General features: G+C 50.3%; 2 protein-coding genes across 3 annotated transcripts in view; one reads left to right on the top strand and one right to left on the bottom strand.

Moving 5' to 3' along the window:
- Positions 1-984: 984 nt before the first annotated feature.
- C1S (complement C1s) lies at positions 985-10,318 on the bottom strand. The gene is made up of 12 exons (XM_040978833.1): positions 10,199-10,318; positions 9,343-9,510; positions 8,899-9,106; positions 8,518-8,695; positions 7,601-7,726; positions 6,648-6,847; positions 6,301-6,454; positions 5,844-5,959; positions 5,473-5,551; positions 4,911-5,039; positions 4,186-4,260; positions 985-2,451 (listed from the first exon to the last, which is right to left on the bottom strand). Exons 2-12 carry the CDS (start codon positions 9,363-9,365, stop codon positions 1,664-1,666), a joined length of 2,076 nt encoding a protein of 691 aa, XP_040834767.1. The 5' UTR covers positions 9,366-9,510; positions 10,199-10,318; the 3' UTR covers positions 985-1,663.
- A 4,495-nt stretch (positions 10,319-14,813) lies between these two features.
- The window catches only part of LPCAT3 (lysophosphatidylcholine acyltransferase 3), a 30,364-nt gene continuing 17,540 nt past the window's right edge, over positions 14,814-27,637 (top strand). For both annotated transcript variants that reach the window (XM_040978829.1, XM_040978830.1), the window contains exon 1: positions 14,814-14,968. In XM_040978829.1, coding sequence (XP_040834763.1) covers positions 14,818-14,968 — 151 coding nt within the window. In that variant the 5' untranslated portion in view covers positions 14,814-14,817. The remainder of the gene's footprint in view (positions 14,969-27,637) is intronic.

Here is a 27,637-nt window from a genome sequence, read left to right as displayed (position 1 = left end):
GCCTGGGAAAGCAGCTGAGGATGGTCTAACTTCTTGGGTTTCTGCACCAAAATGAGAGACCTGGAAGAAGCTCTTTACTCCCAACTTCAGACCAGCACAGCTCTGGTTGCTGCGGTCATTGAGGAGTAAACCAGTAGATGAAACATCTCTCTCTCCTCTCTTTCTCTCTCTGCAACTCTGATGTTAAAATAATAAAAATAAATATTAAAAAATAATTAGAATTGGTTTCCTATAGCAGTTGCTGGTTGCCTTTGTCCTTTAAATTTCTCCCCTGTAGGAAGAGTTTCCCCAACACAGAAGCTGCATCCAAGGATACCTGGTTGATAGAGGTTGGTACCCAGCCCTTGAGGGTTCCCCCCACTGTGGTTCCTGTTGAGATAACTCTATCCACTCACCCCCACCTCTGCCAATCAATTTCGTGTTCTTTCCTGGTTCCGAAGCAATCATACCCAACATTCACTTCTCTTGATCCTCGGTCTGAGAAAAACTGAATCTTTCAAAATTATCTTTTCAAAATCATAAGAAAAAAATGGCAAAGAAAAGGAAGGGTTTGACCACAAAGAGGTTAGCATAAGGGAGCGTTCACGGTGCTGGAACCGTTCTGTATCTTGATGGCCGCGATAAGGTGACACAAGACTGTGCATGCATGTCGCATTGCCGTGTGTCCTGGCTTTGACCCCGCATTACAGTTCCAGGAGTCGTAACCATTCAAAGAAACTAGGAAAGGGTCCACAGCACCCCTCTGTACTAACTTTGCAAAGAATCTGTGTTTTTAAAAGGGTTTTGGGGGCCCGGCGCGATGGCACAGTGGTTAAGGTTCTCGCCTTGCATGCCCGGGATCCCATATAGGCACTGGTTCTAATCCCGGCAGCTCCACTTCCCATCCAGCTCCCTGCCTGTGGCCTGAGGAAGATGTGGTTTCCCTGACCGACAAGTTGATCAGATCCACCAGGAACATCAAGGAGAACATGCTGGATTTCTCTGCCTTTTCTTCTTTAATGAAATCATAGCCTTGCATTATACAAAGGAGCTTGAGAGGAAAGTTAACGTTCAGATTACACGCTGAAGCACTTTAAACTTAAAGACCTTAAAGAGCCAATGCTAACTGTTCACAACATTCAATAAATCTGAGTTACAAGACAGGAGAAACACTGAACTCCTTGTCTCCATAACTACTCCCCAAATGCCCCAATCCAGTGACACCGCAGCCTTCTCCTCCCAGTCCCAGTTCTCAGCGTTTGATGTGGAGTAAGCTGTGTCCAACTGGATCGGCTAGGACACATGCATGATCGTAAGTGGATGATGAACATTGACAATGATACAGTCCAGGCGATTTTAAACAGGCGCAAAGGGATCAGATGAAGGTACTCCTACAAAGCAGTGTAAGGTAGGTGTGCCCCCACGCATATGGCTACCTATACCAGGTTATAGGGGAGAGGACCTCACAGACTGAGACCACCACTCCAAGCCCAACATGATTCTGTGATCAAGCTTGCACATCTTGACAATTATGATGTGTGCAAGTCACACTCCATGTCAAGTCCCCAGGAAATCAGGGGCGTAATTTAGTCCGGTGAGATCCTGGAAATGACATTGTGAAGACCTGGGAGCCTTATGTTTGCCACAGTCCTGCGAGAGGCTGAGGGTGCGTGGCTGCTAAGTTCTAACTAGGAATACCATATTCTCGCATCGTATCAGTGATCCAATCAACGTAGTTCTTCACTTTGGTGTACAAGCCATATTTCCCACAGGTGGCACCCCAGGACACCAGACCAGCCACGTAGAATTTAGGGCTGTCCGTGGTGGGGTCTTGCACAGCAAAGGCCCCACCGCTGTCCCCTTCACAGCTATCAACACCCATGATGCCTCCAGCGCAGATCATGTTCTCAGTGAAAGTGAAGCTACTGATGTCCACACGGGAATCTCGCATCTGCCGGCAGTGCTGCAGGGAGGTGATGGGCAGCTTTGCGGCTTTGAGTTTGATGGCGCGATCTCTCCTCTCCGTTCTGCCCCAGCCTGAGACCAAGCCCAGGTGTCCCTCTGAGGGGTTATACTCTGAGGAGGTGCCAGGCAGGCAGATGGGGGAAACGGTGGGTCCCATTTTCACTGGATCTTTCAGCTGCACCAGGGCAATATCATTGTTAAAATTCTTTCGTCCCTTTGAAGGGTCCCGAGGCTCCCAGCCCGGGTGAATAATCACACGTTCAGCCGTGAGCATCTGTGCATTTTTCAGCCGGGAGCTCTGCACGGATGTGGAGCCAACATACATGGTCGGAGCATCATTGTCCTCCACAACGTGAGCGGCCGTCAGCACCCAGTACTCATCAATGAGCGCCCCACCAGCCCAGGGGTACCGAAAGTAGACTTGCCAGGGGAAGTTCTGAATGTCTGCATCGGATCCTCCGACTATCCTCTGCTTCATGACAAAAGGCTGGCTGGGAACACCACAGACTAGGAAGAAGCCGTAAGAAGGCAGTGTGTGAAACAGAACACGATGCGGACCACCTACAAACCTGACCACTCGGGGACTTTTAAACGCTGGCCTGCTGAGTTCTCTAGCACAAAACAGTTCGTTAATCCCAGGTGGCCCACTATCTGCATACCGAGTTCATCCTGGCCTTACCTCTCCATCTCTTTTGCCCATGCTACAAGCAAGCTCGTGGGAGAGACTGGTTAAACAGAGGTAGGTGTAAATTGCTTGGTCCAAATGAGCCAGAATGTCACAATCATTCCCAGTGAACTCATGGTCCACTTGGCCTTCAGGCTCAAGGCCAGGGACCCAACAAAGAACCAGCGCTGAAAAACTCCGTGCTCATACGGATGGCAGAGGACACCAAGCTCTCTAGTCTCTACTGATGCCCAGAGCAAACTCTTGTCATCTTCTTCACAGATGGCCCCGCTGTGCCTGGCCCTTCTACGGACAGGTCTATCAGCCTAGGGAGTAAAAACAGGCCTCTTTTTCAGTTTGCATCTCAGTCCCCACTAAGCAGTTCCAGGGAGGATCGCTTGCCCTTGCCCACGAGGATTGAATTTCAGGAAAACTTGCTTTCTCCAGCTCCCTTACTAGCCAGTCTGCTTGGACTCCACTTCAAAAATAATGGATTTTGGGTCCGGCACGGTAGCCAGTGGCTAAAGCCCTCGCCTTGCATACGCTGGGATCCCATAGCAGCACCGGTTCATATCCCAGCTGCTCCACTCCCCATCCAGCACCCTGCCTGTGGCCTGAGAAAGCAGTTGAGGACGGTCCAAGTCCTTGGGACCCTGCACCCATGTAGGAGACCCAGAAGCAACTCCTGGCTCCTGGCTTCGGATCGGATCAGCATTGGCCATTGTAACCACTTGGGAAATGAACCAGTGGATGGAAAAATCTCCCTGTCTCTCCTTCTCTCTGTAAATCTGACTTTCTAATTAAATAAATGAATTTTTTTTAAAAAGAAAAAGAAAAGAATGGATTTTGAACTCAGTCAGACCTGGGTTCAAAGCTTGCCATTGTGACTTAACTAATTATGCCAACTTGCATTGCATCTGTGAAGCAGGACCTATAACATCTCATTCACAGGGTTGCTACAAAGGCGCGGATAGAAGAACAATTGCCACAGATCAATTAGCCCACACCCTGGCTCTTGACAGCACTGTCATCACTACTCCGGTGTGGCCAGTGCTTCCTGTGCAACCCTGCTCTTCCTGCCGTCTTTCTCTTGTCTTACTCCTCTAAACCCTTTCAATATCATAACTAGACTGTGAAAATGGTCTTATTTCTATGTGTCAATTCTTCATTTTCGACTTTTAGTTCCCGCATTTAATGTTTATATATACACTTGTTCCAGCTGCACCTCTAGACTGAACCGGCCCTAGCTCTGACCAACCGTCAGACTGACTTCTATTCCCCTTCAGTTGACCTGACTCAGTGTGGTTGAGGGGATGTCTCAAGGTCCTGGAAGGCTCATGTCCCAATGCACCACCACATTACTGAACTGGGCTCTGGTGGGCCCAGATTGTCAAGTCCCAAGAGGGTTGTAGCTACATTCAGATGACCCCCAACTCACCCACCCACCCACCCACACACACCCACAGTGTAGCCCCACCCATGCACATGTTCCCTTTCCCCATAGCTGTGGTCTCTACCCATGCCTGACCTGATAGAAACCAAGCTGTGGTTTCTCCCCATCCCTGAGGCCTCGTTACCTGGAACACATGCAGGCAGCTCTGCGCCCAGCACCTCGTTCATCCAGCTCCCGTTACTAGCACAGCGATACTCCCCTGCAAGGGCACAAGGAACACAGTGAAGCTCACCCCTATGCCTTCTCCTTTCCCTTCCCCTCTTCCATTCAGAGCCTCCACTACTCTAGGACTTTAGTAGAGGATCAGATAAGATCAGCTATATCAGAATTCAGAAAACCTTGCCTCACCACCAAGGAGTCCCTCAGGCCACAAGCCTCCAAAGCAGGTGAACAAATGGTTTTGGAAGGACTTCAAGTCCGGACATGGAAGTAAATGAATTGAGCAATAATGTGATTGAATATACTGGGGCTCCTCCAGCACCACCAAGCTTCTACCTCAACAAAGCCAGTCAGTCCCAGCATGGTGACTTGAAGATGTGGGTTTTGCATAGGATCTTTTCTCAAAAGCTGATAACTCCATGGAACAGATGTAGCAGGGAAATTCCTGCTGCAGCTGTGGCATGGAGGTGGACTCTGTAGGTCCCTGTGAAGGGATGGGGTGTGCCCCACATGAAAGCCATATCCTCAGAATAAGCCCAGAGGATGAACCCACCAGTCCCATCTCTCATTGCCCTCCAGACTCTGCAACCCAGAGAGACTGTGCTATACACCCTCCAGACTCTGCAACCCAGAGAGACTGTGCTATACACCCTCCAGAACATTCTCTTTCCTCTAGGTGAAGACACCTACCCCCGCCTTCACTTTCCATGAAATAATAGGGCTCCTCACAGGTGTAGCGAGTGACAGAACCAAATAAGGTACTTCCTGGGTCTTTAACTTTGCCATTCCGGATAGGTTCGGGAGCACCACAGTCCACAGCTATGAGAGGAAGGCAGGAAACTGGTGGTCAGAACCTCTTCCTCCTGGGAAGAGTGGTCATCCTCACTCCTTTGCACTTTGTTCACAGGCATCCCATACCCACCCCCTGCAGCCATCCTTTCTAGCTGGTATTACTCCAGTGCACCAACATTTGCCAATCCACAAAGCCCCTTAAAATCTACAAGGAAGAACCTGTGGAAGCCACAGATGCACCTCCACGGGGCTATTAACTCTACTGGTCCCATTGTCCCTTTCTTTGGACACTATCTTGACAGTTGAGATGACCTGAGACCAGATCAGTCGTAGGACTAGAGAGGCCCCACCAGGAGTGGATTCCTTTCAAAAGTTCAATCCAAGCATTGAAATGTTGAGGTGCTGTTCTTCCAATTCCTTTCGAGAGACAAAGAGAGCTCCAGTTGGAGGAGGCACGTACGTTGGCATGTCAGTTTGGAATTACTCCACTTCCCATCGCTTTGACAAACAGAATAGAAAGATGTTGAGCCAACATTGTTCTGGAAAATAACAGACATCACATAACATTAACTCATAAAGAGGTATTTGGAAAACCAAGACAAAATAATGGCATCAATTTCTGGCCTTGGATCAATGAGGTTGTACAACATGTCAGCTCCGCTTGGCCAGGAAGACAGAAGGCAAAGAGGCAATGCCAAGCTGACCAAGGAGTTCCAGGCCCCATCAGAAGTGAGTGAGCTGTTGTAGCTACAGTGAAGCTAAGTGTGTGATTTCACTATACTCGTCCTGATCTGGGGACCAGGGCTTGTATGGAGCCTGAGAGCACTTTACCTCCACAACTTCGTACCCCTCCGCACAGGTGATCTTCACCACATCTTTAAACACGTATTTTGCCTTCTCGGGTTCCCAAACAGAATGGGCAGTGACTTCTTTCGGACAGGGGATTGCTTAGAAAGAACAGAAAAAAAAAAAAAAAACTTTACTAGCTAGAGACACAATTCCATATGCATCATTCTTACACTTCCTAAAATCATTCAGTCAGCCTCATTCCTGAAGCCTGACACCCCAACATGGCAGGTATCTCAAATCACAGAAATGTTACTAACTATCCACTAATTGTCTTCATGCTTGGGTCAAATTCTCACAGCCCTTAACAGGCTTGGATTGTCCTGAACAGGTGCAGAGGCTCAGGGTTCTCTCCCAGACAACAGCAGTCTCACTGTCTTGATTCTACCTTGCCCAAGGACTCGGTCATCACTAACCAAAAAGGCACTCCTGGGCTACTCACGATCTCCATAATAACGAAGCTTCCAGCCCTTGTGTTCTTCTGTTAGGTCAGTTTCAAAGATGATCTCCAGAGTATTACTTTTGGTCTCAATACTCAGTGGCCCAGGGAATCCGTTGCCACAGTAAGGACCAAACTGCTGATCTTTTCCAACAAACTGGAAGGGAAACACCATGATGAGATCAAGAAGAGAGAACTGAAGAAAAGAGATGACATGGAGAAGATACAAAACAAAGGAGGCAGTAAATGTCATTTGCAACATGAAATGTGAGGCAGAAGGAAAGATAATTTTCTCTTTGGAAAGCAATCTGTGAGCTGGCGGGGGGATGGATGAGTCACTCATCACGCACAACCAAACTATCACGGCAGTTCCCCGTTGTGTCAGCTGGTTCCACATCAAAGTCTTCTCTCCGCATGGTTACCACCACTTGGAACCCCTCCTCCAGCAGGATCTGGTAGTCACACCTGGAGTTCTCTGGGTATGGCCTGGGGTAATTGGGACTTGCAATCTCCCCAATCAGTGTGGTAAATACGTTCCCACTGCAATTGACTGAGAGGGTAAAAAAGAGAAAGGAATAATGAAATAGGTAGGGCCAATCAAAGGCATCCTGCCCTATTCTGTGACTCCTACTCTGTAAACCTGAGCTTGAAGGATCCACGATCCAGGAGTTACAGGCCATAGCCAGGAATACAAACGTCAAGTTCAATGCCTATGGCCTCTTCACTGCCTCGCTGACGGCAGAGTCTGATGTTACAAGGATCTAGCCAGACCCTTCAGGGGCATTGATCTCTTCTCCAAATAGCTAACTTTACCCCTGAAGCCTTCTCTTCTTCCTCTCCCGTGGCTCCCTCTCAGTTTAAGAACAATTAAGGATATCAGGGCCCAGACTGTGACACTGCTTGGGATGCTATATCCTAAATTAGAATGCCTGGGTTCAACTCTTCTGCTTCTGATGCAGCTTCCTGCTAATGTGCACCCTGGAAGACAACAGGTAAGCGCTCGTGTCTTTGCCACCTATGGGAGCGATCCTGGATGAATTTCAGATCACTGATCTTGGCTTGGCCCAGCTCTTGGTGGACACTGGGAAACTAAACAAGCAGGTGGAATATATCTCTCTCTCTCTCTCTGCCTTTCTCTCTCTCCGTTTCAAATAAAGTGAAAACAAATCAAGTTTTTAATTTTAAAAAAGGATAACAAAGGAAGGTTGATCCTAATCAAACACTTAGGAGGACAAAGCCCTTGCTGAGACCACCTCCATTGCAAATCGGAGGCAACTGGCACCTGTTTCGATACCCTGCTCACCTCCACAGTTCCTCCTGTCATCGTGGAGGAAGTACTCCGGTGGGCAGGAGCAGAAGTAACCACCAATGTAGTTGTTGCAGAAGTGGCTGCAAGGGACATCTGCAAACTCTGTGCATTCATTTATGTCTACAAAGAGGAGAGAAGGATTGAGGTCAAGTGCAAAGACCTGGGAAAACAGAATGGCATGGAACCCAAAACTTACTAGGACAAGAGCATAGGAGAGGACTGCTGGAGGCCCTCCAGGAATCTCACTGGCGGATGATGCTAGTCCAGGTTCCTCCCCTGAACTGTAAGCTCAGAGTTGCACCCTCCCCTTGAGCAGCTGAAGAGAGTTCTCAGAGCCAGAAAACTTAGCTTGTTCACACACGCGTGCGTGTCTGCCCCTGAGACAGCACTCTACCGGCGACAGTCATGCAGGGAGGAACAATGAGCTCACGCCTTACTTTATATGCCATTGAGCCTTTCATAAAATCCAAGCCATAATTCAGATTTATGAGATGTTCCAACTTCATTTCCAATGTGGAGCTAGATTTAAAAGCACCTGAATTGGAAGGTCTGAATGTCCTGTTTTGAATGAGTTCCGAAATCACAGCTTGTTGTGTGATTCTTTGGCGAGTTACTAACATTCTTAGTTCTCACTTGCCTTACCTTTGTATGTATCACACCCACCTTGGAGGATGGTGATAAGATTCCTAACACGATGTCCAATTTATAGTGTTCTCAATACCTTACTGCTTGCTATCTATGACCACCATGATCATCACCTCTAAGACACAACCATGCACTTGAATTTCACAAAGGCAATTCACATCTTTGTTAACCAAGTCAACATCTTGTAAGAGTTACAAGAAGACTATTGTGTACGTGGACTGGATTATCTTTTAGCTGGATCAGTAAAACTCATAAGGGTCTCTTACCTACAGCAACGTAGTAGGCGGCAAACCCAGTAAAACGTTCTTCATTGGAAAAGTCTGACCTAAAGATCACCTGTAGCTTATTGTAGGGCACTTTGAACTCTTCCACAACTGGGGAACTCGGGTTCTTGCTGGTCCTCTGTCCACACAGCTTCCCTTCTTCATTGTTTCCCGACATTATCTAAAGAGGAGAGGCCAACAGGAGCTAGAGAAAGGTAACATTAAGGATGAGGGCCGGGAGGGAAGAGGAAGAACATTGGCCTCATGGGACTGTCTGACTCTGTCATACACCTGTGGCACTTTCTGGATCCTTCTTATTTTGCCCCCAATCTCACCACCCAGCCCTGGTTTTCCATGTCTGTTTCTCATAGGCTTGTGACATACCTGCACGGAGTCATATTCGCAGTTCTCAGAGAGCTCAATATCCAGATGGGTGAAGTAGAGGTGGATTCCATACCCTTCGGGGACTTCTATATCCCAAGACTTTTCGACTTCATTGGGATAGGCCTGAGGATAGTTAGGGGACAGGATCTCCCCATACATAGTAGGCCCAGCATAAACACATGCCAAAATGGAAAACAGGACAACACACCTGGAAGAAAGAGCACCAAGATGTGGGTGACCCAGCAGCCACCTTTAACACTTGATACAGGGAGAAGCAAGGGGGAAGGAGAAGATAGTCAACCAATAACAGAAAGAATCTTAGACTAGAGCCATAAAGGAAGGACCTAGGCCACCCCAAAGCCCAGGTTTCAGATTTGAGCCCTTGGCTGAGAGGCCTGGGAGAGGGCAGTCCACGGAGGTATCTGCCCACACTTGACCACTGACCACACCACTGGAGGTTGGCCCATCCTGACGAGCTGCGTGTCTCCTGGTCCCAGCCCTTGGCACTTCTGGACCTTGGCGTTGAAAGTGGTGGGCCTGACTGGCGATGTCTGACAAATTCAGGTGTCTGCTTTGATGGCCAGGAGTCACCTAGGATTCAGTGTCACCTTCCTAAGAATAACACAAAAGTTCAAGAAAAGCTGAGTCATGAAGCATCACCATAGGTCTGACCCTCCCTGGTCTGACTTCAGCAAATGTTGGACTTCAACTAAATCTTATTCTTCTCCAGTGCTTCTTGAGGCCTTCTGTATTTTTGCCAAAAGGCATGAGTAATGCCTCCCAGTTTTCCTTTCTGTTCTATATTACCCCCTGCAGCTGTCACAGAGCAACACTCCCTGTTGCACCTGGGTTCTTCAAGGGTCTTTGCTCATCAGGGCCACCCACCTTGGACAGCTTTCCTTCTTCTTCAACCATCATCACCCCTTATCACTCCAACCTTATTTACTGAATCATCTGCTGCGTGCGTTTGTGCAGTTCAACAGGACCCTGAGTGGTCTGAGACAGGGTCGGGAGAGCAAAAAAAGAAGAAACATTGGAATTATAAGGACCCTAAAAGAGAGGGAAGAAAATTTCCTAGATCCCTTGTCCAGCATTTGTTCGTTTTCCTTTCCAACAAAAAAGAAAGTGTGTTAGTTTCCTGGGGTCCTCAAGGAAGACTTGCCAAAGTCCCACAAAACGCGGAGGATGGACCCCTACTTCTGCCTTCTTTTCATTCTCCTCTCCCCAGCCCTACAGCTCTACCACAAACCTTTCTCCACCCAGCACTATCAAAACTGTTCTTCCTTTCCAAGAGTTTTACCTTCAGAAGCTGGTGGGAGCAGGTGAGGGGGTCCCCGTCCGAGCAGCAGGCATGCTGGACGGCAGCGGTTCCCTAGGATGGCAGCTCCAGCCTTCCCGCTCCCTCTGTAGGCACTTCCCTGTCCTGGGTCCCTGCCCCAGGGTGTATGTCCAGAATTCCCTGATCCAAACAAAGAGGGGGGCTGGGAGACCACGACAGCCAGCGGGCAGATCAGCCTTGATCCTGGAGCTCCCTCTGCTTTTGAAATGAGAACTACCGCCTCCGCCCGAGTGGAGGTTCTTGTGCTCGCGTGTGGAGCCAGCACCAGATGGGAGGAATGGGGATTTCGGAGATTGCTTAACGCTCCTGCTCAGCCAAAGAGGGTGGGAGGCAGCGTTTTCGGGTAAGTCAGGTGATTTGGGGGAAAAGGAGGCGCTTGACAGGAGGAGAATAGCCAAACTCAGCAAGTCCCACCCTCCCAACTGGGCGTTAAGGGAGAGTGACTGGTGTAGCACTTCTCAGCTGAACAAAACCTAGACCCGAGCTGGTGTGGATGATGCCTTGTCCTCTTCCTAAAGCCTCTTCCACATCCCCAACATCTTGATTCTATTCACTCCTCAAGCCGCAGCGTGTCTACAACCCAGAATCCTTCGGCCACGGCCCTGGAAGGCGCATTTGTTTTGAGACATTTACAGATTTCAAACAAGCACAAGTGTGGGTACTTGGAGCAGCAGTTCAGATGATGTTTAAGACACCTACATGCCTGATTACAGCGCCTGGGTTCAAATCCCACCTCCGCTTGCCATCCCAGCTTTCCTGTTCACGCATGCCCTGGGTGGCAACTAGTGATGACTCAAGTACTGCGGTCCCTGCCAGCCACAAAGGAGACCCCGGCTGAGTTTCAGGATCTTGGGCTTCAGTCTAGCCCAGCTCCTGTGTCGCAGGCATTTGGCAACTGAACCACCAGATTGACCATATCTCTGTGTGCGTGTGTGTGTGTGTGTGTGTGTGTGTGTGTGTGTAGAGCTGCTTCTCCACCTTTCACACAGAAACAATTTTTTAATGCAATGCAGAACAGTCTTGGTGTTAGTTCACACGTCTCTCCTCTGCCCCCTGCCCTCAGAAACCGGGATAACAAGGCCATTGTCCAACATTAATATTTCTGCAGCTAAACATTGATCTTCGCCGCCAGTGGAATAACTTCAGGCTAGAAATCACTTCCCATCCATTCAGCTCAAGTTTTGCTGCCCATGTCTGTGGCTGCACTTGGTGGCGAGGGAATGCTTTGCTTTCAGAGTCTTGTAGACATTAGAATTGCAAATGAGGGACCCTGAGCCCCTCCTCTACAAAAGCCTTCGCTGCCTCATTTTTCTCTGTGTCTCTTACCCCCTTCCATCATTTGTCTGAGTCGCTGCATCCCAAAGTGTCTTGGGCTCATCAATTGAAGATGCTGCACTATTTCAACTATCATTAGAAGTGAAAAAGCTATTTGGGGACCCAACATGATGGCTCAAGGGTAAACCCTCACCTTGCAAGCACCAGGATCCGCAAATGGGTGCCACTTCATGTGCCAGCTGCTCCATTTCCCACTAAGCTCCCTGCCTGTGGCCTGGGAAAGCAGTAGAGGATGGTCTTAGGACCCTGCACTTGCAGGGGAGACCCAGAAGAAGCTCCTGGCTCCTGGTTTTGGAATGGCTCAGCTCTAGCTGTTGCAGCCATTTGGGGAGTGAGGCATTGGATGAAAGATCTTCCTCTCATATCTCCTTCTCTTCATAAATCTGATTTGCCTTTCCAATAAAAATAAATAAATCTTTTTTAAAAAAAGGCATTGAATGAGTATTGGGCATGGAGGTTAGGACTTTGCTAGGAACAGCTGTACCCCCTTTCCAGACCTGGGTCTGAGTCCCCCCCACATTTGCAATTCTAACTTCCTCTTAACACACATCCTGAGAGGGAATGGTGATGGCTCTGCGCACATGGGAGACCAACACTGAGTGCCAACTCCTGGTTTCAGCGGGGCCCAGCTCCAGCTGCTGCAGTCTCTCTCTCTCTCTCTCTCTCTCTCTCTCTCTCTCTCTCCACACACACACACCTTTACGATAACAATGGAAATACATCCGGGCTGGCACTGTGGTATAGTAAGCTACGCTTCCACCTGCAGTGCTGGCATACCATATAGGAACTGGTTCTAGTCCCAGCTGCTCCATCTCCAGTCCAGCTTCCTACCAGTGCACCTGGAAAAGTGGAAGAGGATGGCTCAACTATTTTAGTCGATGGCTCAACTATTTTTAAATAATACAATAGACAACTATGCTAGCGCATTGGTATCATTAACACAAGTTTAGCATTAACCAGGCCCAGAATGCCCACCAGCCTTGGCTGCTTTTCTCCCAGCAGTGTAACATTTGCACAGGTACAAGGCAACCTAGGCAGCTGCCTACAGCCTGGAGGTACACATGTCTTAATATACCACGCTGGGCTAAGCTGTTGATGCTAAGGTGCATCCTGATTTCAGGACTGGTGGAAGGTGGAGGAAGCCGGGCCTTAGATACAAGGAAGCTTCATCTTTGCGCACACATCTTCCACATGGTTAGCTCCACGCTGAATTTGGAATTGACAGATATCCTGTCTCTTCTGTTCAGTGATGGACACTAGAGCTCCTCACCTAACTTCCTAGGTATTTTTAAAGATTTATTTTTATTATGTTTTCATTGGAAAGGCGGATATACAGAGAGGAGAGACAGAGAGGAAGATCTTCCATCCGATGATTCACTCCCCAAGTGAGCGCAACGGGCCGATACTATGCCGATCCGAAGCCAGGAGCCTCTTCCGGGTCTCCCACGCGGGTGCAGGGTCCCAAAGCTTTGGGCCGTCCTTGACTGCTTTCCCAGGCCACAAGCAGGGAGTTGGATGGGAAGCGGGGCTGCCGGGATTAGAACCGGCGCCCATATGGGATCCCGGGCGTGCAAGGCGAGGACCTTTAACCACTTGCGCCACCGCGCCGGGCCCCCTAGGTATTTTTAAAAGATATTTATTTCTTTTTATTACAAAATCAGATATACAGAGAAGAGGAGAGAGAGGAAGATCTTCTGATGATTCACTCCCTAAGTTGAGTGCAACTGCCAGTTCTGTGCTGATGCGAAACCAGGAGCCAGGAACCTCCTCCAGGTCTCCCACACGAGGGCAGGGTCCCAACGCATTGGGTCGTCCTTGACTGCTTTCCCAGGCCACAAGCAGGGAGCTGGATGGGAAGTGGAGTAACCAGGACTTGAACTGGCATCCATGTGGGGTCTCGTGGGTGTTAGGCTTTAGCCACCAGACTACGGTGTTAGGCCCAGCCCTCTCACCTCTAGGTGAGCCTGACAGTCTGAATGGCAAGGATGCAAGTTCTTGGACCCTCTTCTGCTGCCTTCCCAGGCACATTAGCAGGAAGTGGAGAACGCAGGACGCAGGCAAGCCGTCCACTGTGGGATGCTTACATTACAGACCGAGGTCTACATTTTGTCTCTCCCACTTCCTGGAAAAGGCACTGAATCTCTCCTAGCCTGTGATTCTCTGAGAGGATATGATAATAATAAAATGTGTGTGAGAGAGTGCAAAGCACTATGAAAAACACAAGCTGTAACTGTCCGAGAATGCTGGGCAAATCCAGTGACTACAAGACGCTGCGTGTTCCTTGGTTGCAGACGCGCAGGGAACCTGGGTCCTGTCCTCAGAGTTCCTGCCTTCGTGTGCAGCTTCACCCCAGGTCAGAGCCACTGTGCATCACCCCACCGAGGGCTTTGGGGCGCGCACACCCACCCAGCAACAGCTCCTGGCACATGACAAGTATATATATATAATCGACTCCGTTTTACATGTCTACACTGTGGGCTGCACAGAACTTGCTTGGGGACAGACCAATTGACATTTCAATTCATACGTGCTCATCAGGCATATTATAATGTCATCGCCTCTGAGGGGGGTGGGGGCAGGCTACATTTTTACTGTGGGAAATTTCACCGGGAAAGGATCAAAGGGGGTGGCTCTCCCCGACAGCCCCTGGGGAGCGGTGGCTGCCAGCCTAACGGCTGAGGAAGCCGGGAACGGCCGGGAAGCACCGTTAGGAGGCGCTCGAGGGGGGCTGCGGCAGGCATTCCCGCCTCTCCCCGTTACATGCCCCAGTAACCCCAGCGCGCCGGCGACCGAAAGTAACCTCGCGGTCGGGTGACGGGCCCCCCTCCCCGCGCCGACTCTCGCCTGCTCGCGACTCGGCCAATGGGAAGGCGGCGAACGAGCCGGCCGGACACTCGCTCCGGCAGACTCCGCCCCCCGAGCAGTTAGCACGGACCTTTCCAATGGCAGCTCCGGCGGACGGCGCCCCGCCCCGACCGGCGCTCACTCTCGGGCAGGAGTCACCTTTGCCTTACAAACGTTCCGGCCCGCCCTCTTCCTACCTTACCGCGCGAGGCCCCGCCCCCCAGGCCCGCCTCGACCAATAATCGGGTGGGCCTGGCGGCGCTGGGCGGACCTGCAGCCAATGCGCACGCCGTGGGCGGGCCCCGGGCCGGAATTGGGGGTGAAGCCACACAGCGTCTTGCCCACATTCGGGGCGCGCGGAGCTTGGGGGTCCCTGGGGAGGGGGGGCGCCCGCAGTTAAGATGGCGTCCGCAGCGGAGGGGGACGTGGGGACGGCGGGGGAGTTCGTGAGGGGGCTGCAGTCGGGTTTCGAGGAGCTGAGCCTGAACAAGTTGGCGGCGTCCCTGGGCGCGTCAGAACAGGCGCTGCGGCTCATCATCTCCATCTTCCTGGGTAAGGACCCTCCTGCTTCCCTCTGCCCCCTCACAGAGTTGTCCGGGAATAGAGGCGGCGTGGGGAGGGACAGGACCTCATTCTCTACACACACACCGAGGAGGGCTGTTATGGGGTGTGGGTGTGAATCCTGAAGCGGTGTAGGGGAAGACAGGTCCCGTCTGTGGGTGTCTGGGTCTGGGGGTGCCGTGCCCTCTGGCCCCTCCGGCGGCGCCCGCAGCCTCCAGGGCAAACCATGCTCCACCCTTGGCCCCTGGATCTGTCCCTGTGCAGCGCTCTGCTGAGTTGCCGTCCCGGGCCATGTGCGCTGCTGTCTATGAGCACCCCACCACACACACAGCAGCGTGCCTCTCACCAGGCCCCTGAACTTAGACACTTTAGCCCTTTGGGCTTCCCCAGCCCCGTCTGCCACACTTCCACTTTCTGACCATTTTGTGCTTGTGTTACACTTTCATCTCCTGCCACATTTCTAATATTTTCTTATACCATATTGCTTCCTCTCCCCTCCTCCCTCCTTAGCCACCCACCTGTCATTTACTTTGGAGTGTCGTTTTAATACTGGGCTTGGGAAACAGGACTAGCAACCCGCTCCCCCTAAGAGCCACCTGTGCTACTCCAATCATTTATTACTCGAATGGTTCAAAGGTGCACCTGAGTGTATGTTACCACAGGCAGTTTTAGAGCTGATTGATAAGCTTTTGGAATCCCATCTTTCCTCCTGCCGTCTTTTCAGAGGTGGAGGTGACTTGGTACACTAAAAAGCAGGTTAACGACCCACACCTGGAATGGCTGTGGCTCACGCCCACCTCCCCTGGGCCTCCTGTTCTTATCTGTGACAAGAGGATAATTCCCAGCACCTGGGTGGGTCCTGTAGGAATGCGGAGCCAAAGACCCGAGCTCAGTGTGATTGGAGCAGCTGGTAGTCTTCGCGAAGGTTTCAGAACTTTGCTCCGGAAGGTTTAATGAAGGTTACTGGCAGAGGGAGTGGTGGCCAGGAATTCGGCCGAGGTAGAGTGATGATAAGCACACCCGGGCAGGGCGGGTGGTGCTGGGGGCGGCGCAGAGGGCTGGAGGTCGGAGCCACCGAAAGTAGGAGCTGAAATTGGACAGTGTGGGAAAGTTGCCATGCCAGAAAGAAGTTTGGCCTTTCTCCAGTCGTCAGCAGAGACCTTGACATAGAATATCACCAAAGGGTGTTAACCCAATCTGGATTGTGAGAGATGAATTAATTCATATTTAAACAAGCCTGGAGAATGGCATTGTGTGTCTCTTCCATCTCATGGGCTTCTTTTCCTTCCAGCCAAGGTTACCTTCACCTGTCGGCCACAGAGTTGGGGCGGGAGGGCCTGAGGTTGTGCAATAGGCCCAGTGTCACCCAGGCATAACCCAAATGGGTCAGCACCCGTTGTAGGGCTCTTTGTACTGCAGTAGCTTTGATGTGCCACCTCTGGCTTCTGACCCAGTTATTTGTCAGAAGTGTAATTGACAATTAAGAGTGTTTACATGCATTAGTCAGGAAGCCTGGCGCTGGCTTCTCAACCATCAGTGGCGAATGTGATGGGAGGAACAGCACATTATAAGGGGAAACCTGTGAAGTGCAGCTAGGTCTGGAGTTGGGGTTTGGGGCTGGTCTCTTGTGTGCTGGCCAGACGAGAGCCTGGGTGTGACTCAGGTGGGCTGGTGCGACGAGAGCCTGGGGTGACTCAGGTGGGCTGGTGCGACGAGAGCCTGGGGTGACTCAGGTGGGCTGGTGCGACGAGAGCCTGGGGTGACTCAGGTGGGCTGGTGCCGTGTACCGTCGCGGGCGCTCAGCTGACTGGGGAACGGTTTTCTCTGTATCCTCCTCACCACCCACCAGCAATGTAGACCCCAAGCATCATACATCTACCACACTCCCAAGCCCCCGTACCTGTTTTAATTATTTATTTGAAAGAGTTACAGAGAGAATCTTCCATCCTTTGGGTCACTTCCCAGATGGCCCAACAGCTGCGGCTGGGCCAGGCTGACCAGGAGCTTCATCCAGGTCTCCCACATAGTACCTGTGCCCTTTTGCTCTGCTTTTCCCAGGGAGGGAGCTAAGTGGAGCAGCCAGGACTTGAACCAGTGTGAGATACTGGTATTGGCAGGAAGTGGCTTTACTCTGTCATAACACCAGCTCCAATTCATTACTGTTTTTTTTTATTTATTTTATTTTTTTATTGGAAGGTCAGATATTCTACAGAGAGGAGAGACAGAGAGGATAACCAACTTGGTTATCATTACTCCATAACATAATATACATTGTTCCAAATTAAAGTTAAGAAAATGCACCTGCTACGGGCAAAGTGGCAAAAAAGATGTGTTTGTTTGAAAGGCTGAGTTAACAGGTGGGAAGGAGAAGACATGGAGGGATCTTCCATCTGCTGGTTTGCTCCAGATGGCCAGAGCTGAGCCAGGCCAAAGCCAGGTGCCTACAGCTCCTAGGTCTCCCACATGGTGACAGGAGTCCAAGTCCTTGGGCTTCTGTTTGTTGTGTTCCCATGCCTGCTTGCCGGGAGCCAGATAGGAAATGGAACAGCTCGTACGGGATGCCAGTAACATAGGTGGTGGCTTAACCTTCCACATCTCGATGCTGGCCCCTGAAGTCATGTTCTTGGCCCTGTAAGGGCAGGGAAGTGGGAGCAGTATAACAACCACACACACAAAGGCACTGTGATCTGTAAGGGGGCAGGGAATGCACACGAGGTAAGTCATGATAAAACTAATAGTCCCAATTTAAAAAAACACAGAACTGGAGTACTATTGCAAAGATACAAAGCATTAGGGGATTTAAAGATGGGGCATTTCGTAAGCAGTGAACTTTGAGGACTGGGCGAGGTTTCACTTAACTGAGATGGTAAGATTTCAGGACTGGAGCCAAGGCAAGGGACAGTCAGTAATGCAGTTCCCCCAAAAAGGGCAGAAGTGGGGCAACACGGGCTGTTGGGAACCCTGGAAGCCACGCTGAGGTGTGCCGAAACAGGTGTGAAGGAACTGCTGGAGATTTGTGAATGGGGCGCCATGTGACTGGACTGAAGTGGGGAGGAAGTGCCGCATGGGGTGATCTGAGGTTGGCATAGAAAGGGGGTAGGAAAACTCCAAAGAAGGAGCAGTGACTCAGGGAGGGAGTTATCATGTCTTGGAGGCCAAGCAGGGATCTCTCGTGTGATATTCTAGGAACATAAGGTCTCCCGAAAGGTAGATTCTGTCGACACTTTGAGCTGCACAGAGCAGCTGGCGGTCAGAAACCTGACACTCCACCTCGGCACCTCCCCTTCCTTGCTCTGCACATCCTGGCCACCAAGTCCCTGTCGGTCCTCCAGACTGCCTCAGACCCATCTGCTCCTCTCCATCGCCACAGCCACCAGCCATCTGTCCTCACAAGCAGCCAGGCAGCCCCCTGACCAGTCTCTAACTCTGTTCTTGCCCCCTCCAGTCCATTCGCCAAGAGCAGCCAGAGCGACCCGATGCTGTGCCTCTCCTGCTCAGAACCCTTCAGGGGCTCCCATGCGTGGCTGGTAAGCCCCTGCCCACCGCTGCAGCCTCCCCTGCAGCCAGCTCACCACCCTGCAGCCCATGGCCACCTTCCAGCTGCTCAGGAAAGGGCAGCGCCCCTCGCCGGCCCCAGTGCCTGGGCACACGCTGACCTCTCTGCCCCGCTTTTCAAATTGTCACTTCTCTTGGGGTTCTCCCCTAACTCTTTGTTGTAAATTATGTCCCCGTTACACTTTCTCATATGGATTGAAATGTCCATCCAAGTGTAAAGTCTATATTTGCAGCTGAGGACAGAAACCGTGTCCATTCTGGTCGCTGCATGTACCTAGGGTTTAGCACTGTGCTTGGTGTAGAAAAGGACCCGTTGATATTTGTCAAACAAATGAATGCAATGAATGAATGATTTGGCAGCTGATTAATGGATGGTATTGTTATTTTTAATAGCTCTATCCTTCTGCCTAGGTAACTGGAAAACTAATGGGATCATTCACAGAGGTCAGATCTTGAGGTTTACTTTGGGCTCTGAGCACTGGGTGTCAGTGAAATTGTGAGGACTGGTGTTCAGCTCAGATGGGGAGTTAGGCAAAAGATAGTTTGCGGAGTCGATATTGTTATTATGATCAAATAAAAAAGGACTGAAATGCACGGTGAAGCCCATGTAAAGGAGAGGATTGAGTCCATGTGCGTTGTGTGAATGTTGCTACTCTTGTTGAAACTAGTTACAGTTGCCATTTATTGAGAATTGGCCACTTCCTGAACATTGTCCTAAATGCGAGGCTGGTGATTTCCCACCTAACCCTGGCAGTTACCCAGAAGCTGCAGTTCCGTCACCATGTCCTTGCCCAGATACGACCTGCCAAGGTGAGGGGACCTGCCTGGGGTCACGCTCACTTCCACCTACTCTGGAGTTCCTGCTTTGAACCATATTGGAATTGGGAGGAGCCTGTGGGGTAGAAAGATAAATGCCCTTGATATGCATCCCTCTTTTCACTCTCCAAGGTTAAGCCAAGATATAATCAGCATCTGAGATACCTCTCAGCTTCCAAAGCCGGAGCTGGCCAAGTGGAGCAGATGGTCACCCTGCTGCCTTCGTAGGAGTGGCTCTGGTCTTGGGCGTGACTGTGGCTGCTCGGCTCTCGGACTGATGCCACAGTGCAGTGGAGGGGGAACAGGAACTCGTTCCTTTGCGGCTCAGAACCAGCCACAGTAAAGCTAACGCACGTCCATCCTGCAGGCTGACTCCCTGTGGACCAGAGTCAGGGCTGACCCTTCAGACGAAATCCATTCCAGAAACAAAGCAACTAAAGCTTTTTGGGGATAAAAAGTTTTCTTTCTCTGGTAGCCATGAAATCCCAGTATGAAAAGACCAAAGCCAAGATAGATGGAAATTGAATGGCATCAGCCAAACAAATGGGACTTCTGACAGTAACACGCGGTCCAAACATTACGTCAACACAAAATCAAGGGCAAGTCCTAAATGACTTTCAAGGCCCCTTCCAATTCTGCAAGTGTGAGTATATTACTGCTCTCTTTTTCGTTCTTATCCTAACTCACAGGCCCAAAGGACTGTATTCGACAAAGCTTCCTATTTGGGAATTCTTCTTTGATTTATCTGGAAAACAGAGCTAGAAGGGACAGGGGAGAGCCATCTTCCATCCTCTCATTTACTCCTCAGATGGCCACACCAGCCAAAGCCAAGGGCAAGGGGCTTTATCTGAATCTCCCACGTGGGTGGCATCATCTGCTCCTCGGGTGCACTGTAGCCAGAGGCTGAGATGGGGCTCTGGTGATATGGGCACCCCAAAGGGCAGTTTAAAATATCACAACACAACACCTTTTCTGGAAAGTTCTTTTCACTAGATTTTCCAACTTCTGTTTTTGATAGCCAGTGTCTTACACTGTAGAAAACTGGTTTTGAATTCCGTAGTATAACTATTATCAAACAGAACCATTTCTTTGCAGAAACATGAGGAAATGTGGGTATATGAGATTGTTTGCACAAGCTTATTTACAAGAAAATGACATACCAGTGACATTAAAGCTTGTCTGGGCAGCTCTGGGAATGGATGGAAGGCATTCCGTCCCGCACCCTCTTAGAAGTGGTATTTGGTCTCCAGAAAGAAAATCATGAGGCAGACCTTTGGCCTGGTAGGCAATATCCCCACATCCCCTGTCGGAGTACCTGGGTGCAGTACCCAGCTCCCACTGCCCACTCCCAGCTTCCTGCTGATGCATACCCTAGGCACCATGACAATGGCTGAGGTAGTCGAGTCCTTGCCACCCATGGGGCGAGACTTGACCTGAGACCCCTGCCTCAGCACCACCTGGACAGCCATTGCAGTCAGCTGTGGGATGAACCAATGGAGGAGGGCTCTGCGTGTCTGTCTCTGTCTGCCTTTCATATAAATAAGTCACTTTAAAAAGAAAATGGCATTTCAGGCAAGTCTTAGAGGGAGTGAGGAGATTCTAATCATGAGGCGAATGCAAGGAGAAGCTGACCAACTGCACAGAATAATGGCCACATCTGGGGAGAAGGGGACGTGTGAGAAAAACCCGAGGAATAGCAAGTAGTCCTCTTTGAAGAGCGGAAGAGCCTTGAGAGCGGCGGGGAGAGCCGGAGGGGCAGGTGGAAGGGCTTCGTCATCCTTAGAGACCCGCTGGCCTCCATTCAAGCTCTGGACCCAATAAGAATGAGCTGATGGTTATTTCACCATCACATCTCCCCACGTTCGCTCATTGGCTAATTAGCACACTTCAGCCACCCGTTTCCTCACATTCCCACAGATCAGTCACACTAAAAGAGGTGAGGTTAAGAGTTGAGCAATTCTTCTAATAATTTTTAGAATTCTAATTCTTCCTAATAAGCAGCAGTACAGTTAGTACGATTGCATACTTGGGAGCAATAGAACAGTTGTAGGACTGGGTAAAGTCAGTCGTGGCTCCCGTGGGGGACACAGTCCTCCCGTGTGGGGTGTGTCTCCTACCGCCCCCGCCCTGCCACTCTGGCTCACTGAGATGCCAGGAGGATTCAGTGAGAAGCTGTGTAAACACTTGGCCGTGCAGGGCTCAGGTGCATTCACACAGCCATCTGCTTCCTTCCGGCGAGGCTCTTGAAGCCAACATCTGCCTGTCTCAAGGACTTGGGGGTCTACCCAGCTAGACCTACTGCATGAGAAACTTGGACAAGTGGCCCAGAAACTCACCTTGGGACAACAAACTCCCCGGCCTAATGCGTATCCCCTTTGAGTTGAAGAAAGGCAGGCTTAAGGTATTTCTTCATGCAGACTGGCACTTCAGAGAGCAGCCGAACCCACTATACCACTGTGCCAACCCCAAATAACTCTTTTTTAAGAAAATAAAAAGCTGAGAGCCAGCATTATGACACAGCAAGTTAAGTCACCTCCTGGAGAGTGAACTAGTAAGCAGAAGGCAGATCTCCCTGCCCCACGCCTCAGTCACTTTGCCTTTGAAAGAAAGAAAACTAGAAGATGTAAAACAGAAGGACCGAAGGAAGGAGGCTGTGCCTTTTCTTCTTTTTAAAATAATAATAATAAAAGTGTTTTGTTTTTAAGAAAAGATGTTTTTCAGTAGCAGCTACTCATGTTGCTATGGCATTTTCGTGAGGAAACTATACTTGGCCCTGTCTACATAAATTACTTATGATGAGATAGTAATCTGGCAATTAAGAATTCATTGTAAAAATAGAGGATTCCTGTGCATCTTTTTAAACAGAAATCTCGGGGTCAAACCCCGGAAGGTTGAGGAATGTCTGCTGTTACTTGCTCTGCTTGAATGCGGGTGAGAGCCCTGAAGGGGAACGGGTCGCCCTCGCGGTGTGTTTGTGTGTGCTGTCAGGAGAAGTCGCACCCTTGTAGATGGGCAGATGATTTTAGCTCTTGAGGTTTCCCATTTCTGCTGTGATAGCAACTCTACTCTCAGATGGACTTGGACACCACTCTGCTTATCGTCTGTAAATATAAAACCTCTGGTGACCAGCCAACAGGTAGAAGCCACCTAGAATACTGCCCCCAGGAGGTTCTGGTGGCACATACCTCGGACAAGGAGGAGACATTGATTGGAGTGGAGACCTACTGGGGGACCCTGGCTTAAAATACGAGCAGGAGCGCCCAGAAAGCTTCATTTTCTAGCACAAGGATAATCTCAGACTCCACTACTTAAGTCTTCATTGATCACCATCTCTCTGAAAGGATAGGAAGGAAAACCAAAACATGGGAATTCTTAAATGGCTAGCATTTCTTATTTTTTAAATTTTATTTGTCATATTCTTTTCATAGTTGAAAGGGCTGCCCACCCTTTTGGGCCTCCGTTAGGGTGGGGAGGGTCAGGGTATGGAGGAAGGTAGGTGGGACACATGATTCAGTTCTTCATTTTTCTTCCCTCCTTACGTTCACACTGAGGCCGGGAGAGGGGTCTACTCCTTGCTGTCAAACTACATCACGTGAGGATGGGGGAGGTTATTTGATGATGCCTTAGAAACCCCAGTGTGGGAAAAGGTGTTCCAAGAGTGTGACTTGAATAGTTTTGTTCTGAGATGCGGTTGGCTTCATCAGCGATGAGCTCCGTCATTGAGAAAAAGCTTTCCAAGGTCTGTTGGTTGACAAAGTCCACCTTGGAACAGCCATAGACGCAGGAGCATGCTGTAAGGCTTGGCCGGGAGAATTGTCCAACCTGCTCTGCTTTCCATCCTCTGATGAGGCAGTTGACATCCCTGCTGGCCTAGATAAGCTGGCTGCCATGTCTCCTGTGAGCATCTGGGCATGCTGTCCACTGCACAGGCATCAGCAACTGAGGAAGCCCAGTTTTGATACGTGAACTCCAAGGTCAAACCACACATCCTGTGCCAGAATTTGAGTCCAGTGATCTAATTGGGGAGTCCAAAAAAAACCTTGCTGAGGGAGACCTCAGACTTGCGTCTGTGTATTGCCTAGTGCAGGGTAGGTTCTGTTCATTACCTGCACCAACCAGCAATATGCATTTATTTTAAAAACACTTATGATGTGTTTCCTGCTTGCTTTCCCAGGCCACAGGCAGGGAGCTGGATGGGAAGCAGGACTACTGAGATTAGAACCAGCAGTCATACGGGATCCCGGCATATGCAAGGCAAGGGCATTAGCCACTAGGCTATCACTCAGGGCTCATAATTCACGTGTGTATGTGTTTAAGATTTATTTATGTTTATTGGAAAGTCAAATATACAAAGGAGAGAGAGAGGAAGACCTTCCATCCATTGATTATCACGCTCCAAGCAACCACAATGACTGGAGCTGAGCCGATCCAAAGCCAGGATCCCGGAGCCACTTCTGGGTTTTTCCACACAGGTGCAGGGTCCCAAGGCCTTAAGCTGTCCTCAGTTGCTTTCCCAGGCCACAAGCAGGGAGCTGGATGGGAAGCAGGGCTGCCAGGATTAGAACCGGTGTCCGTATGAGATCCTGGCACTTGCCAGGCGAAGACTAGCCACTAGACTACTGCGCCAGGCCCAACTCTTGTTTTAATAACCAAATAAAATGGCTTTCATTCAGGCCAGTTTCAAATTCTTTAGGTAACACACATGTCTTGACACAATTGAATGTTATACTTCTGTGCTTTGCTCATTTTCTCTTCTGCATAATCTAAAGGAAAATGTGCCCCAGCTGTCCACAAGTGTGTGCGAGCATGCAGCACTTGTTGCATGGAAACTAGCCGGGAAATGTTGTTATAGAAGTCACACTCCTGCTCTGTTTCCTTTTGAAGGGGTATTCAAAAAGAGAGAGAAGCCAACAGTTTACACCTGTCTACATGCGTAGGGACAATGAGGATATTTAGCACAGCTATCTTTTCTCTCATTAGAATCTTCAATTGAGTAAGAAAGGGTTTATTGTTACATTGTCTGAAACACCTGCCCGGCAGAGCCGCTTCTCCCAGCTTGTTTCTATGTGCAGAGATAGGATCTGGCAACTTGGAAGATGGGAGATTATGAGCCTTGGAGAGAGAGCAGCTAATTTGTCAGTCACCGGGCTGTGCCACAGGGCAACTCCTGGGCCTCCCTGGTGCAGATCCAGTCCTGGCACCCCACACCCTGCCTGCCAACTGCTGCCCTGCCTGGCGGTCCCAGCCTCACCTCTCCTGGTGCCTGCTGCAGGCCACCAGCAGCTCCTGCCAGCACTAACCCTGCATCCACACACCTCCCTCCCGCCATCCCTGCTGGGCCCAGGCTTGGGACTGTGCCTGCCTGTGGGGAGAGCGTGGGTGAAGGCCTGCAGCCGTGCGATTCTGGCAGAAGCAGCAGGATGTTCAGGCAGACACTCGTTGCAGTGAACGAGCTGCTGGCTGCGTGCAGCTCACAGAGCGCTGTGGTTGAACTTTCCGTAGGCTTGCTTTCATCAAATCAGTGCAGGCTGGGCGAACAGTTAAGGGGTCTCTGTACTGGGGGATAGTAGGCTAAGCTTCCACCTTTGGCACTGTGCCGGTTCATGTCCTGGGTGCTCTACTTCCCATTCAGCTCCCTGCTTGTGGCCTGGGAAGGCAGTGGAACATAGCCGAAGTCCTTGGGCCCCTGTACCCATGAGGAAGACCTGGAGGAAGCTTCTGGCTCCTTGGCTTCAGATTGGTTCAGTTTTGTCCATTGCGGCCAGCAGGGGAGAGAACCAATGCATGGGAGATCTCTCTCTTGTAATTTTTGCCTTCCAAAAAAGAAGCAGCATAGCTTAAGTCTTTAAAAACAAAAAGCCTCCACACAGTTAAAAGAGTGCGTTTTCAGGAAGCAGGTATAGATATGCCTGTGTAAATATTTGGACATGCACAGAGCAAATATTTCAAAAGTGACCTAAAGGAACTACATTCAGACTCCCTCCCCATTCCACAGGATGCATTCTGAGACCCCAGTCCACGCCTGAAGCTGCCAAGGGCAGTGGCAGCCGACCCTGTGCACGACGTGAGCCTCCCACCCATATAACCTGTTCGGAATTAGGCATAGTAAGAAATGCACAGAACAGTAAGAGTAATTTCCTGTAATAAAATTCACATGCATGTGGATTACTTTGTCTCTCAAAATACCTTCGTGGGCTTCGACCTTTTTGCCTCAAGCAGGCACTACTGCTTCCCTTTGGGGGCTCTGAATTGCCAGGACCCCCTCCCCCCGCCCAATGCGCACCCGCGGATACAGGCAGTGCGATGGCTACGCCAGTGTCCAGCTGACAGCTGGGGAGCTTCCAAGTGGCTGGTGGGCGAGGACTGTAGACAGAGTGGATGTACTGGACGAAGGGATGATTCACACCCGGGCAGGATGGAGCAGGATTTGTCACGCCACTTGGAACACCACGCAGTTCCAAACTGAGGAGTTATTTCTGGGATTTTCCATCCAGTACCAATGTTTCCAAACTGCAGGTAATAAATGGCAGATATGGGGACAGCCGTGTCTGTCATGCTTGTGGAAATACTTTCCTATTGAATATGTGCTGTGCAGGAGCCCTGCAGGATGGCCACAGTGGTCAGCTTTACAGATGGAGAAATCGGGGACAGAGGGAGTGCTTGCAGAACTCGGGTCACCTAGCTGGAAACTGCCTCCGCATGACCTAGGAGGTTTACCACAGGGCAGATCGCCCCAATGCAGGCAGCAGGGTTCAGGGGCGGGGAGATGGTTCTATTGTTGCTAGTAAAGACACATAAGGTGGGCCTGGCACAGTAGCCGAGTGGCTAACCAACTCGCTTTGCACACACTGTGATCCCATATGGGCACCAGTCCTAATCCTAGCTGCCCTGTTTCCCATCCAGCTCCCTGCTTGTGGCCTAGGAAAGCACTCAAGGATGGCCCAAAGCCTTGGGGACCCTGCACCCGCGTGGGAGACCCAGAAGAAGCTCCTGGCTCCAGATTGGCTCAGCTCCAGCCATTGTGGTCACTTGGGGAGTGATTCAGCCTTTGGAAGCCCTTTCTCTCTGTATCTCTTCCTGTTTGTATATCTAACAATAAAGATAAATAAATCTTTTTTTTTTAAGGCACATAAGGTATCTTTAAGTTCCTCTAAAGTCCATCTGAGCAGCTGTTCTCTTGTTCTAAAATTAAAAGATAAAGATAGAGTAACCCCTTTGAGCTTTAACATTCCTTCAGACTAAGAATATTGTTAATGATTTATTTGTTTAAAAGGTGAAGTGACAAGGAAAGACAGAAAAAGAGATAGGGCCAGTCTGCTGGTTCACTCCCCAGGTGCCCACTTCAGCTGGGTGTGGGCCAGGCCAAAGCCACATGGGTGGCAGGGACCCAGGCACTTGGGCCATCATCTGCTGCCTTCTCGGGTGCTTTAGCCGGGAGCAGGATCAGAAGCAAGAGCAACCCAGACTCAAACCAGCACCCCTGTATGGGCTGCCCATGTCATAGTGCTCTCCTAACCTGGTACGCCGTAACATGGACCCCCAACCTACGAATCTTTATAGAATATCTTTGGGGAGGGAAGAAGTATTTAGAATGAGTAAGTGGGGACAGTGTGTGGCACATCAGTTCAGAACTCTGCTTCGAATGTCTGCATCCCGTATTGTGCTGTCTTGTTCAAGTGCCAACTGTTCTGCTTCCGAGCCAGTGTCCTGCTAAGGCACACTCCAGGAGGCCCCTGCCACCCACAAAGGAGACCCAGATGGAGGTCCAGCCTTCTGGCTTTGGCCTGGCCAAGTGCTGGCTGTTGGCGTTTAGGAAGTAAACCAGCAGGTGATAGTCCTCTCTTCATGTTGTGTGTGTATATGCGCGTCTCCCTGCCTTTCAAATCAAAATGCCATTGGGACAGTCTACTGGGGAATAGGAAGGTGCTATAATCCAAATGTTCTTGCCAGCTGATGACGATGCAGAGCGCACCCACTGGTTGGCCAAGCTTGCCACGGACTGGAAAGCTTGTGAGAGGCTCTGTGTGCCTAATCCCAAATGCTGTAACACAGCTTTCCAGGTTCTGCTGGCACTAAACAGCCTGCATTCCTGAACCAGGCCAGTGCCAGGAGTCAGGAGCTCCATCTAGGTCTCCCACGTGGATACCTGAGGCCGCCATCTGCTGCTTTCCCACACATGTTCGCAGGGAGCTGGATTAAAACTGGAGCAAACTGGACTTGAACCAGCACCGGCATGGGATGCCAGTGTGATGAGCAGTGGCTTTGCTCACCATGACTCCAGCCCCAAAA

The sequence above is a fragment of the Ochotona curzoniae genome, unplaced genomic scaffold (assembly GCF_017591425.1).
Source record: "Ochotona curzoniae isolate NIBS_2020 unplaced genomic scaffold, NIBS_Ocur_1.0 contig_2927, whole genome shotgun sequence".
NCBI lineage: Eukaryota > Metazoa > Chordata > Mammalia > Lagomorpha > Ochotonidae > Ochotona > Ochotona curzoniae.
Note: the sequence above shows the minus strand (reverse complement) of the source record. Positions and strands in the feature narration are given on the sequence as shown.